We start from the raw sequence: 14,588 nt of genomic DNA, 5'->3' as shown, positions 1-14,588 counted from the left end.
CTTATTTCCTCGATTATAGCACAGCTCACATGAGGGAAACATGCCACCTGAGCGTCGTAAAACATGTTTTTTTTTTTAACAAATCTTAGAAGCAACAACACGGTCATACACCTCAGTGTAATATACTTGTAAATAAATATAACACAACTTTAAAATACCGCGCGTGCTGTATGGTGTTTATTCACCTATTAATTACACAATGCGGTCGATACAAAAAAAAAAAGCTATTAAAAAGAAATTCCCCCTTTTCGTTAAGCGGAACACAGCCGGATCATGGCCGGATGGCCACGCGCAGACTTACCGGGGGTTTATCTGCTGTCCCACGCGCTGCCGGGCTTGTGGTAAACCGTTGTCTCCCGTTTCTCTGCCGCGCTTCCGAAGCACGCGCCCCTTTTTATCAGGTTCCATTTGTGCCATTCGCGCTCGTTCCCATTCCAGACCCCGAGAGCGCATCGATTGGCTTTGACACTGACGACGCAAATCTTTCCGTTTACCAATGGCTGCCAGCGCGCACGCCCTCTCTGCCGTCTCACTACTGCCCTGCGTCCATTTGAATCCCTGCCAGATGGAGCACTGTATGGATGTGTCTGCTTCACCAGTTTAATGTGTGTGGGGTTTAATCCCCCCCCCCCTCCCCACCCACACACACACACACAATTCTCTGTATTGTATTGACTCCCTGATGCGCTTTAGTTGATTGTCTCTCCAAACTGTTGTCCTGCTTAGATTTAGTGACACAAAGTTGAAAGTTTTGAACTGTTGAAGAGTAGTAGATAGATAGATAGATAGATAGATAGATAGATAGATAGATAGATAGATAGATAGATAGATAGGTAGGTAGGTAGGTAGGTAGGTAGGTAGGTAGATAGATAGATAGATAGATAGATAGATAGATAGATAGATAGATAGATAGATAGATGGATAGATAGATGGATAGATGGTCAGATGTGACTTATTATAAAGTCTTATAGCAGTGAGCAAACTATGACAATAAGAATTATCAGATGTTTTGATGCCATGATATATTTATTATAACATCCGTAGCATGTATAGCTATCTATATAATATATCTGTCTGTTTATTAGTGTACTAGCCTATATTACAGTATCACACTGTGTGCTGTGTTGCATTGGGTTGTGATGCGCTAAACTGTGTTAATCTGTCTCGTGTTTAAGACCGAGCAGTTTTTGGGGGAATGCTCTTGATGCCTTTGCTGTTGCCAAGCAACAGCTGTTCTGGAAAAGAGATGAATGGGTGTCCCTCGGCTTTCTTCATCTCCATCCTCACCTTCATATGTTATTCTTCTCAATGTCTCTCTCCCTCCCACGTAGAATAAAAACACAGTTTGACTTCATCACTCACTCAACGGACAATTTCTTCTTCACATGGTCTCAACGTAGCGGTGTCGGGGCGGGACGTATTTCTTTGAACACTTTGCTTTCCGAACTGAGCCACGGTTGATCAATGACCTGCTTTTTTCTTTTGAAATATGTAGATGCTCATCTTGATCCTCAGCCAACACGAGGTCCCTCTCTTGCTCTGATGGACCTACAGAAACTTACCATAAAATCTGTAGTAGTTAACTGCCAGCAATTAACACGTCACCTATAATCTAAAAGAAAAATAGCTGTATTTTTTTTTACTGTTTATTTAATTAAAGTGAAAAGCATGTAAAATGTACAATACAAGTACTTTTCAAAGTGCAAAACACCACAAGTAATTTCCCAGTGAAACACACTCCAGGCTTCATGAGGCTCTCAAAGCAACTGATACCCACACCAGTCACGACTGAACAATCCTAACTTGTATGGGTGAAGTTTTACGGTATCACCTTCACCTGCAGAACGGTGACAGTGACACACGTCCACACACCTTGCAGCGATGGGCGAAGTCCAGACTGCAGTGCAATGCCGCTTATAAGCGTCAAGATATCTCAGGCAATTCAATTATCGTTTCTACGTTTCCAGCCAGGCTTTAAAGTGCATTTCAGTTGTCAGCTTTGTCTTGTTGGTTACTGGGATCTCCTGCAGGTCTATACGTGACTGTGTTTCTACAGTAGATTGTTGGTTACTGAGATTTCTTTTTACAATTGTGACTTCATTGCTGTGATTTTCACGGTAACAGTATTTACTGTGAAATAGTATCTCATCGCTTTCTGTTTTTCAACCTCCAGAGACCGACTTTATATCTGAGGTCAGCTCATTTCTTAAACTTAACACAGCCAAGCGTTTCCAGAAGCACTTAGAAATATGTAACTGAGCTGTTCAGCACCTCTCTGTCTTCAGTGCTTCTCACACAGCAGCGCTGATATAGCAGCTAACCTTTCTGTGGGATATTAGTCCATACATGCTTTGTCTTTTCCTTGTGAAATGCAATCACGGGAGGCAACAACCCAGATTCTCATAGAAATATTCATTTATCTGCAGAGAGCGGTGAGGAAATGCACTTGGCTTAACTCGCAAATTGGTGAGGAAGCTTGAATGCATCCATGTCACACGTGAACAAAGAATGAGCGACTGAAGTTGCGTGCAGCTTGTTTTCTACCACCTCCTATTCAACCCGGAAAAGAGAATGCTGGCTTGCAGTCCCTTGTTATGCAGCGCAACAGTAATGTTGTGTATCATGTATTCAATATTAATGTTTTAGTGTTCGGAACGATCGAAAACCGACAGGGAGGCCGGCAGATGTGTTTCAGTGAAAATGATGTGCTGTTAGGCAAAAATATGGAGCGGTTTTGCACGCGGCTTTTTGAAGATTGCAAAATATCTAAATGATTTAGCAGATGCTCACACCAGACTTTATCATGCTCACATAGTCTGGCCAGACAGAATTGATCCGAGCACACACACACACACACACACACACACACACACACACACACACACACACTACACCTTTCCTTTCACAGTCTGTGTCTCGTGGGAGGCCATTACAGAGGTTCGCTACTTTCACTGCTGCTGCTGTGCTATACAGTCCACACATATCCATCACAACAACCCAGACACGCTTTTACCTTCACACACCAGCAATAAACAGCAAGACAGAGTTGGTTTCATTATACAGGGAGTTTTAATCAATGTTAGAAGACAAAATGTAACCAGGAACTTATAAAATAACCTTCGAGAGCTCCTCAGAACTCATTAGTGGGAGTATGAGAGTCACAAGAGAAAGCTTTCTTTACATGTCAGTTCTGAGACATACAATATAATATTACCCTCGAAAAGCATGAAGGATTGGAAAATCTGATATTATACAGGACGATAACAAGAATTTTTGTGATCGTCAAATGGGCTGATCATACAAACCTCCGAACCACAGTAAAAGTAAGTTACTGGTAATGATGAAATAAAAGGTGATTTTGTTATAGTGATTTTACTACTACACATGTCAATGGCTTGTGATGAGGATGATGATGAAACCCAAACATCTGACTCAAAACCAAATGACAGTGATATATCTATTATGCAAAATATACACTGGATGACAGGCACTTATGAATGAGGTCGCAGGCCAAGCCCTTAAAACATATTTACCATTCAACATGTAATAGCTATTCACAAATTAATATCATGCCCCTAGTGGCTGAATTGTATGATTTTTTTTTGTCATCTGCAGGAATATAAAATAGATATGAGTGCTTGTTCAGGCCTGTTTCACAGCGCTTTCAGATCAAAATCCACAGTTCAAAAAAGGTGAATATGTTCTATTGTTGCACTCCAAATGATCTTTGGTGAGAATGTAAACAATTGCACCAGAACAAAAAGTAAAGCAGTTTTAATAAGTCTGTTTACATTAAGAAACAGACTCACAATAAGTCTTTTAGCAAAATGAAAACAAACAAACACACACACACACACACAATCTCCATACAAATAGATATTTACCTGATGAAGAGTCCTACCACTAGTTAACTTGGATTAAGATAACTTGCCCTGCCGTCACACTTTAAACAGCAGACAGTGCTCATAATAAGGAAACCATCAGTCAGTACAGACAATCCCGCCTTGAACAACAAGGACAGATAATGCAGCGAGCGTCGCAGTGTACATTACAATAGAGTTACTCTTTAGGATCCCAATATGATATTGATTAACTGAAGCATAATGAAATAGCAGGCAGCTGCAATAAGCAGGGGGATTTGGGGGTTGAAATAAAGATGAGACGAGCTACAATACATAGGTTATGGTGGATAGGTGTCTCTATGGTCCTAGACATAAGGCACATTAATGGGATACATATTGTTGTCTCCAACCCCAACACCTTTTAATATGAAAATTGGCTTGAAAACATGTCCAGTAAATTTGACATTTTTGCAGCATACTATGTACATGAGCATCATCCACATTAAGTGCAGGACACATACGCCCCTCAGTCTGCTGTCTACTCATTCAACTATCCACCTACCCATCCATCCACCTATCCTCCTGTCTGTCCACTGTCTAAAGGCACTCTACCACTGCTCCCAACTGAAGTCATCCCCACCTCCGAACACGACAAAAAAGCCGAAGATGGTGAGGAAGATGACCGCATTTCCTGTCATCACCAGACCACAGGCACCCCATTGGATCTGTGGAAAGAAAATGTTCATCCTGAATCAGTCCACAATAAATCTATAGTCCTTGTTTTTTTCACAACACTAAATAAAAATGCATTTGAAATATACTAACAATTGATGTGGTGCACATACATATCCACACAAACAAATACAAGCCAAGCTAAGGATGATGTCTGTAAAGAGAAAACTCACCGTGGTATTGCGGGCGAGCACAATGGGAAGCCCAAAAGATGATACCACTATGCCAGTTGTTAAGAAGTAGGCCAGCTCTCTGCACGCATTGCTGGAGGAGTCTGTGTCATCACTGAGGCGTCTGGATATGAAGGTTGGGATGGGGCTCAATATGTAGAAAATCAGGACAAACAGCGGCCAGTACACCCTACAGAAACAATTAAAAGCAGGTTTTTACAATTTATGACATTCAATGGCACAAGTTAGATTAAAATAAACAGGTGTAAATTCAAGAAGAAAAAATCCATGCCAAGACAAATCACTCAGAAATATTTAACCATTCACAGCAGAATGAAACATTTTAAAGGGGCATTGTGAAAACGATGCCCAGTTCACCTGATATGAGAGGTATTACTATGCCTGTCAATGTATTTTTATAATGTCTTATGTGACTACATGTGAAAAATAGCCCAAATAACATCAGAGTTATCTCAGCTTGGTCTCAAGGTTTAAAACCATTTAACAGAGAGCCTGCATTACACGCTGGGAGTAAGGGGTTTTAAAAGGAGTGGGCAGTCAATAATTCATAATGGAAATTCTAGTATTCAGTATTTCTGGAGCTTGACCCATACAAGAGACAGCATTTTTCATTCTCTGTGGCATTCTTTTGAAATGTTCCTCTTAAAAGTCACTCAACTTGCAAATGGCATATTTAATTGTTGGAGCACCACTTGTAACAGCCAGACAGGACAGTTTTGAAAGTTTTGTTTTTTTGTTAACTTCTGTTTTTCCTATCTCTCTGATTAACTACCTCTTCACTAGAAGAAGAAAACAAATCTTCACAATCCCTTTACGTCTCTATATTGGATGCAAGCCAGGTCTATGTGATGCAATAGCTTAGCCACCTAGTTATAACAAAGCCCTTACCCGTACTGCTCCAACGCACAGCCCAGAAGAAGAAACGTAAGTCCGATGGCTCCAGTGAAGGATAAAGCAACCAGTGCTGAAATAAGACAAACATCCCATGAACGTTACATTGCGTTACACACTTCACTGTAATGTCCAATGTAGCAATTAGCTAGATACGAAACAGAAATCGGCTAACGTTACATGAAGTTTGCAACACTTGCTGTGTAATCTGTTTGTAATGCCAAGTTCCCTTTTAACTCGGATAAATAACTAGAATAAATATCAGAGAGCTTAAAACCGGCGGATAACTTAACAACGGAACCAATGTTGTAGCTTGTAACACATCTAAATGTTCGTGTGCAGTGTAGCTTTCGAAATTAATGAGCAACATTGTTTCAGAAATGTAGACTATACACAACGTTTTTGACGCATTGACGTCTGCGTCACTAAATGAACGTAAATCTCAGCTGTCGACTGACTCATGACGACTAGAATAGAATACCTTTAATTCCAGCCATTGCGATAAATGTGTGGAACTTTCTGTTTGACTTTTGATCTTCTTCTTCGTGTTTTGTTTATGTGTCCAGGCTCTGCTTTCTTTCTTGGTAGACGCACTTCCTGCTTCCTCCATCGGGTTTTCCTTCTTCGTCAGGTGACTGTCTTAAAGCGACAGTAGCACTCAGTCGAGGATTTAACCGGCGTTGTCGACGGTGCGCTGAACATGCAGACACACCTGAACGCCACAGGTGCTGCCGACTCCTCGTCCCCCATCATTAGCAGCTTGCAGGCACGTTAATCAAATGTTCTTGTCAATCAAATATAGTTTCCTCCATGATTGTTGCAATCCCCTGTGGTGAGGAGCAGAAGATCATGGGGGCTTGGTGAACACCCACGTGATATCCGAGGAGTAAATGTTCCTGTACGTTACTTACTGTACTTAATGTACATTGTTGAGGAAATTGTACTTTTTTTATAAATATATATCTACATTTCTAATGGGTTTACACTTTTTACTCCATCACTTGCAGGCCTATCTGACAGCTGTTTACAAATTCCATACTGCATTCAAATTAGCATATGACTATAGACTGTATAAGATGTAAACGTACCACTCAGCAAACTGCAAATGCAACCATATTGGAAGGCAGCAGTCCTTATATGCAAGGCTGCCTGACAAACGTGAACATATGACCACACACTCTTGTGAACCGATTTTGATCTGTGTTGGCAATAATATATATATATTTTCCCCTGGCTTATTGACCAAATAAAAGGGGAGAAAATTACTTAAAGTGTTTCAGTAATCAGTAGTCAGTCTTGTCAGAGATTTAATTCCATAATTACTCCCTTTTCAGGGCCGTGGTATTGAGCATACTGACCCGTTGTCACAGTGAGACACTTGAATCGAACATAATCATCATTAATTCCATTTGTAAGTCAAAATGTCTGCAGTAAAGAAGGTATATCTAAATTTCGCTGACTTTATACACATGTATGATTCAGATAAACCAGAGTTAAACTCAGTGTGTCGGCCTCTTGTTGTGTTTCAGGTGCACTGTAATATGGAGATGAAACCAGGAGAAAGGTACAGTACTTCAAAGGGCATGTGTGATCACAGAGCTGGACCAGATGTCAGCGGACTGACGCTGTTGCTCTCCAGATGGATATCATAGCCACCGGAGCTGGATAGGTCTCTTTTAAACTGTTCCCTATGACAGCTTAATGTCTCCTGCAAAACAAATAAGTGTAAGAGATAGTTAAAGTAATGAACTGCACTCCTCAAGAGACTGAAAGGTAATTCTGTTTATCTCTAATACCACGATATTTGCATGTTGCTTTGCTATTGTTCTTTGTAATTATCAGAACCGTCACTCCTGATATGGAAAGATGTGTTTGTGGCAATGCTTGAGTGAGCAGACTTGTCACTCATCCACCAGCACTACGCACCTGACTGCAATTTCAGGTTGTTATTTGCTAATAGGTTCCTAATTCCTAATTTCAATAATCTTCCAAATCCACCTGTCAAAAGTCTTCTGTACTACTTTGCATAAAACCATGAAGCTCAAATCCAGAGCGTGCACACAGCCAGAACAATGTGAGGAAATGCAGTCTGATAACAGAGTTTCACAAAGGAAGTAAAACTGCAGTCAGGGCCACATTCGGTGTTAAATAGGGAAATATTTCATGATGAGCTGTTTTGATCGCTAAGAATCCGCCTGGTTTTGAAACAAGTGACTCATTGGTTTTGAGTCATTGGATTTAATTAGAATATCAAAAAAAACACAGATAACCCAAGTGAAATTTAAATATAAATGTAAAAGATACCAAGATCACAAATGGCTCAAAAATAAAAAGCAGTTTAATGTCGAACAGAGAAAAACACTGAATATATTTTAGCCCAAAATGCAAACTGCTGCATGTCGTGCAGCTGCACTTGGAATTGAAGCTTTATACAAAGATCTGGGAAGAAAAACAACGAGGGCATTATTTAGCGATGATGGAGTAACAAATGGGAGGAATCATGTGATGACTGATGGGCCACTTCGACCCGTCCTATGATGGAGCTGCGAAATCTTCAGAGCGATAGTTGCCAGTGGTGCCAGCATCACCTGTCCCAAACAAGAACGATATAGTTAGAGACATGTGCACCTGGCGGCCATATGCCACCGATGCATTTCCTCATTAATATTTACTGATGAGCAGGACAGAGGTGCAGATGCTACTTTAAAACCTTAGCTTTGAAATATACCAATTACTTCACACTGGAAGAAGTTGAACTAAAGGAAAGTTAGCCAAAGGGGGAAATGTAGTTTGTTTAATGGTTTTCAAATGGGGGTACATGAAGGCACTCTAGGGGGTACGCAATAATAAAAAAAATACATATATTTGTAATGGGCATCCTTTAAAAATAGTTATTTAACAAATATGGAAGTTCATACATCAAATTCTATATATTCTTAATTAAATCAGACACTGATGGCACACCGCTGTGTCTTATATATATTTTTTTCAACCAAAGATACTTTGCGCTGGTCACTGGAACTCGGCTGAAAAAGATAGTTCACAGGCGGTACAACACTGAAAAAAGTTGAGAACCAAATAGTTAAAACTAATTGTAATTAAATTAGCAAATTAAAAAGTTGAAATGAAATCACAGCACTGTATAAAACAGAAAAAATGGGTTAAATGACAGTAAAATAAAATACAAATCATTTCTTTAGATTTTTTTACCTGTGTGTCTTCTAAGATTTGCTCCTTTTCATAGCTGTCGATGTAGATTCGAACAGTCGCCACATCACAACCTGTCCCACTGAGTCTGTAGATGATGCGAGAACCATCAGAGAAGATTATCCGCAGCCCCTGCAGTGAAAACAGCCCAGTACACACAATGTGAAACTGAACTTTACAGCTGAGTAGCTCCAGTGCCCAGCGACCACTGGTTACATCCAGTAACTGTATAATGACCTTATCACTTTATCAGTGTGTCACTCATACCTGGTTCCTGGAGATGCTGCTGTCTACCGGGTCTGTGTACTCAAAGTTGTCTGCTTTTTCCACTTGGTAGATTTTGTCTTCCACAGCAAATCTTTGCTTCACGAAGGACTTGTCGACAATCATAATCTCCAAATCCTCCATCATCTCACAGGCTGCATCTATGTCTACGTTATCGTAGTCATATCTGGACAAAAACACAACGTCTATTGTAAGAAGAATAAGTGCTTTATTGTGGCACGTTTAAGTAAATTAAGTCTTTTTTTCCCCCCACAATACTGTCCAAATATGTATTCATTTGTGAATGCAGTGTTTGTCCAATAATTTGTAAACTATAAATGCATTCCTTGTATTTCAGCAGTCAATGTTTCTAAGACACCAGAATGTTTGTAATTATTTTATTTTATTTAATCCAATTGGCAGATATCATAAGGCTTTAGGCCATGATACATCTGGTTCCAAAATATGTCCATAAAGGCAAATTAAGAATTTAGGAAAGGGCCGAAAGCATCATGTTATATTTTAATTTACTAACTACACAGTTCAGGACCTAAAATAATATGTAATGGCATATATGTTCCACTAGATGTCAGTCATGTTATGTGCGTATCTTCTTAACAATTTGTCTACTTAGACAAAACCATTGATTGTCTGTGCTTTGGTGGCTCTGATGGTTGGTGGAGTACAACTCTGAATGCACATCTACAAACATCACAAAGGCATCGACATCTCACCTGGTAAAGTAGTTCCTTCCGTATTTCAGCCAATGGTCCTTCAGGATATCCTCCACACTCTGCTTTCTAGTGGCCAGAATGGACAGCCATGCCAGCACGGCCCACAGCCCGTCCTTCTCACGGATATGGTCTCCGCCTGAAAGAGGATATGTGTATGTATTTTATGCACAGAGAAAAGCATGATCATTAAACTAGAGTCTCCCCCCTCCAAATACTAAGTTATTTAAAATGTTTTGATCTAATAACTTTCTGAATCTATACAGTACCTGTACCAAAGCTTTCTTCCCCACACAAAGACAGTCTGCCTGCGTCCATTAGGTTCCCAAAGTATTTCCACCCAGTGGGAGTTTCATAGAGCTCTATTTTTGTTGCCTTGGCTACTCTGCAGGAAATACATTCAAAGAGTACAGTGAATCTTTGACACAATACAAAAAACAAATCTCATTGTTATTAGGAATGTGTACTTTTGCATGTTAAATGCAACGATTTGATCTTATGCAAATCTAGTTGTGCAAAAAGTATTGTAAATCACTGTCTCGTCAGCTGTGGCAGTGATGTGAAACTAGCCGGGCTGTTTTTTTTACCTGTCTAAGGCTGCACTTGTGGGCATGCTGCGGGCGAAGCCTCTCACCCCTGTATGTTGGAAGTACGGGATGCAGAAGATGTTGTCAGCGATAACGGCCACAGAGTCCGGTGGGGTGACGAAGAAGCCGTGTTTACCGAGGATCATGTTGCGGTCCTAGAAAGCCAGACATGCAGGGATGAAAGGTTATTTTTATCGCATTTCAGAGAATCTAAAGAAAGAGACGAGTAATAGGACACGCACCCCATCACCATCAAATGCGGCACCAAAATCATACTGTCCATCTCTCATGCTGTCAACCAGATCTGCAGCGTAGGTGAGGTTAGGATCTGGGTGTTGACCCCCAAAATCCTCCAACGGCACACAGTTGATGGCAGAATTGACTGGGCAGCCCAGCTCCTCACAGAGGATCCTGCTCACATACGGTCCGACCACTGGGAAGACCACAGAGGGGACAGAGGCAGCCATGAGAGAAGACAATGAACTACTGAAGTACAATATTGTGTTGCACAAAGTGACACTTTTAGCATTCTAAAACCACCAACAGCGACAAAACGATCAGCTCCTGTTGCTTTGTTTAAAGTAGATTAAGATGTTGCTCTCTTGACAAGAGTTAAATGAGAAGATTAACACCAATTGTACTGTCAATGCTAAGCTACCGTCACCAGCTGGTGTTTAGCTTTGTATAAAGATAGGAATTAGGAAAACAGCTTGGCTCTGCCCGAAGGTAACACAATCTGACTGTCATCACAAATGACTTATAACTTGTTAATTAATAGTGATGCTATGTGAGTGAATCAGACGGAGAGAAAGTCATGGGTCACAATGATACAGGTGTGCTATCATGTCAAAATGTTGACCCCTATAAATAACTATACTCATGACTTCCTGTGAAGGGGTGACGAGGGGGATGTGCGGACTGTTCACTCATTAGTTTCAGTTTCAGTGTTTGGGGATGCTCCTAAATAGCTTTAGTAACATGATCATTATGAATCATTCCAAAGTCAACAGTTCTTATAACCCCATTCCACTCGTCCAGCGATATTTCAAAGCCTACAAGAGCACTTGTTTATTGATGTTTTAAAATTATTTTAAAAAAGAAAAAATATTGTATATATATATATATATCCTGTATTTATCTACATTATTTATTTATATAATTCAGAAGCACTTGTAGAGAAGCAATGCAATGGCTGTGTAGCTGCGTCAGCTGGTGCATCATATTTGACCATGAGCAAACATTTAAGAAATGTGTGTTTCATGTTGATTTTCCTTAGAACCTACGACTCTGAAAAACAATAACTCAAGTACTGCATTGAAATTGACTTTCATATCACTCATGTATATATAAAACATGATCATCTGATTAAACCTTTGTTATAAATTAGCTACACCTCGATCACACATGATAACATCAGTAATAAAAATCCAACATAATGTATAATACCAAACACAGTGGTATAATATACTACATATATGTTTATACTTTTACAAAAACGTATGCTGTACTTTTTTGGACTTGTAAGTAAAAGTTATCAACATATCATATTCTATCTGTCATTTGTTTTCAGAGCAACAGAGAAGATATCAATGCAATAACATGCTCTTGGTAAACATGATCTCACCTCCATGCATGGCATCTACTCGTATCTTGATGTGATTTTCACCAGATAGAAGCTCCTTCAGAGCAGCAAAGTCAAAGATGTTCCTCAACAAGTTAGCGTAGGATTCCACAGAGTCCACAATTTCCACTGAACATCACAGATGACAAACACAGTAGTATTTTGAATCCACAGAATTCACATGCCATCATAAGCATTACAATGATCACTGAAGATTGGCAAACATGTGTCATATGACCAATTCATATTGTGAGTCAGATTTTACAATCTCTTTTGTAGCAAGTATTTCACCGCTCTAGTATCCATCCACCATGTTTTTTTTTTTACTATCTCATTGCCTCCATCCGCTCCCAGTTTGAAATGATGTGTTACAGACTGACACTTCACCTGTGAATGGTTTGAACTTGTTTTCCAGATCAAACGTCTGTTTTCCCAGAGTTGTCAAATCCACATGCAGTCCAGGGCAGATGGCAAACTCCTCGATGGTCCTGCTGATCTGAAATATCTTGTTTGTGACAGCCTCCTTGGCTGGGCCTGGATGCAGTAGAAAATCTATGACATTACATTTGATATTTTGTACTGATGTACTACACATATAACATTCAGGGTTGCTTGGGATGTTTATCGGTAAAACCATGCAGATAATCCGATGCACTTTGTCCCAGATTGTATGTCCAGACACTCCTCAAACAATATCTCATTACTGTGTCTGTGCCACATATCTGAATGAGGCCCGTACAGCCTTGTTAACTTCACTCGTAACACTATTTTTCACTTGGCTGATGCCGCTGCATTCCTCCTCCTCTCCAGTTACCATACCTCCATTTGCAGTATTGAACTTAATGCCAAAGTCTCCATCAGGTCCACCAGGGTTGTGGCTGGCAGTGAGGATGATGCCACCGATGGCTTTGTATTTCCTGATTACACAGGATATGGCCGGTGTGGACATTATCCCGTGGTGTCCAATGATCATACGACCCACCTGAGGAAATGTCACACAGGTGTGTGTGTGTGTGTGAGTTGGTTGGCATGGGTGTTACTTAATTTAGTGGGGGATGGCAGGGAATAGCACTGACTATCAGGTTTAGTGTGTCATGTATCTTGTCAAAGTACCTGCTACTCAACTGTCCTTTAATGAACGGCAGTTATGGCACATCAAGAGCAAGTTATATTGTGTGTAAGCGTATATTAAATCCCTCTGACCATGCCGAGAAAGCATCAGAAGCTCAAAGGTTATGAAACTTAAGTTATGGGACCACAGAGTGCTGGCAAGTGAGTAGAAAACAAAACAGGTTGTATGCTTTTCTATTTGAAGACATTAGCCAGGAGCTGCAGTTACAGCAGCGGGGAGCAGGCTTTATGTCTGAAAGGCATCCATTGATTTCTCAGAGTTACATTATTCTGCCATTATTTCTGTCTCCTCTCACTGTCTTGTTGTATGTGTATTATGAGACAAACAATAAACGCTATTTAAACATTACAAATGTGGTAGTTAAACTGTAACACAACCAAACGTTTTGACAAAAGACAAATTAATATCATATGTATTATACAATACAACTGACTTGATGTAAGATGATATTTTTCTTGTCTAATATTAAATGATCATTTTATTGTATTTTGTTGACATTTGGAGAAGTAGAAATAGATAGATTATACCGTAACCTTTTAATTTCTATTCATGTCACAATATTATTATTAATATTTTTGTATTATTTACATAGATTTTTAATATTTTGCCATGTCTCCAAACAAGGCTGCAAATTGAATTCTAAGACAACAGGAGGATAGTACAACTAATGACAACAAAAGGGATCAGAACAGGTGACACCTACATGCTTGCACTCATCCTCTTTCAAACACACATTAACTAGCATGCACACATAAACAAACACACACACACACACACACGCACACACACGGTGACACTAACCCCGTTGGCAGCTGCCATCTGCACAATGACCTCAATAGCTGTTCTGTTGAAGAAGCGACCGTCTCCCCCCACCACCACTGTTGATCCCTGCCGGTCCCGTAGGTCAATGGAGGAGAAGATACTCTGGATGAAGTTGTGGAGATAGTTCCTCCTGGACTGGAATACAAGGACCTTTTTTCTCAGGCCGCTTGTACCAGGTCTCTGGTCGGGATAGGGTGCTGTGGGGATAGTCAACACCTGCAGAAGACTGTCGTCCATTGTTTCAAAATGTGAATCGAACCTGAAGCGACAGCAAAGAGAGCTACGACCTGTGTTTGGAGGGAGATCCCCCGTCACTTGACATGGGGAACCGCACATAGGGGAAGAATGGCAGGGTATAATCTTGACTCCTCCTGTTATTTCACGAGAAGTACAGGGTTACAGTGGCACTGCTGAAGCCCAAAATAACTTTTCAAACCAATGTGTGTGCAGAGGCAGGGGGAGTAACTAAAGACGCTCCTTCACACATGTGCAGGGAGATCACTGTCAAGGCTGCAGGCCCAGTCACAAAGAAGTGTGAAGAAGAAGTGTGTGTGTGTGTGTGTGTGCG

General features: G+C 40.4%; 3 protein-coding genes across 4 annotated transcripts in view; all 3 read right to left on the bottom strand.

The window, feature by feature from the left end:
* LOC137803611 (3',5'-cyclic-AMP phosphodiesterase 4B-like) overlaps nt 1-436 on the bottom strand; it is a 44,178-nt gene extending 43,742 nt beyond the window's left edge. Inside the window, exon 1 of the mRNA XM_068602235.1 lies at nt 302-436. The gene's annotated coding sequence lies outside the window, so the exon portion shown is untranslated. The remainder of the gene's footprint in view (nt 1-301) is intronic.
* Nucleotides 437-3,050: 2,614 nt separating this feature from the next.
* Nucleotides 3,051-6,251, bottom strand: LOC137781203 (leptin receptor gene-related protein). Its single transcript, XM_068569810.1, has 4 exons — nt 6,138-6,251; nt 5,654-5,729; nt 4,748-4,934; nt 3,051-4,567 (listed from the first exon to the last, which is right to left on the bottom strand). The coding sequence occupies exons 1-4, from the start codon at nt 6,151-6,153 to the stop codon at nt 4,451-4,453; spliced, it is 396 nt and encodes a 131-aa protein (XP_068425911.1). The 5' UTR covers nt 6,154-6,251; the 3' UTR covers nt 3,051-4,450.
* A 1,725-nt stretch (nt 6,252-7,976) lies between these two features.
* LOC137780727 (phosphoglucomutase-1-like) lies at nt 7,977-14,324 on the bottom strand. Of its 2 annotated transcripts, none has more exons than XM_068568918.1 (11): nt 14,000-14,324; nt 12,886-13,048; nt 12,454-12,618; nt 12,070-12,195; nt 10,688-10,878; nt 10,446-10,600; nt 10,128-10,243; nt 9,862-9,997; nt 9,131-9,314; nt 8,867-8,995; nt 7,977-8,244 (listed from the first exon to the last, which is right to left on the bottom strand). In XM_068568918.1, exons 1-11 carry the CDS (start codon nt 14,255-14,257, stop codon nt 8,155-8,157), a joined length of 1,713 nt encoding a protein of 570 aa, XP_068425019.1. In that variant the 5' UTR covers nt 14,258-14,324; the 3' UTR covers nt 7,977-8,154. The 2 variants fall into 2 exon arrangements, with proteins under 2 accessions (XP_068425019.1, XP_068425026.1); XM_068568925.1 differs by having other exon boundaries at nt 12,454-12,600.
* Between the last annotated feature and the right edge of the window lie 264 nt (nt 14,325-14,588).

Source organism: Clinocottus analis, unplaced genomic scaffold (assembly GCF_023055335.1).
Source record: "Clinocottus analis isolate CAN_PGR_092001 unplaced genomic scaffold, fCliAna1.0.p SCAF_11, whole genome shotgun sequence".
Classification (NCBI taxonomy): domain Eukaryota; kingdom Metazoa; phylum Chordata; class Actinopteri; order Perciformes; family Cottidae; genus Clinocottus; species Clinocottus analis.
This window is presented reverse-complemented; position numbering and strand designations above follow the sequence as displayed.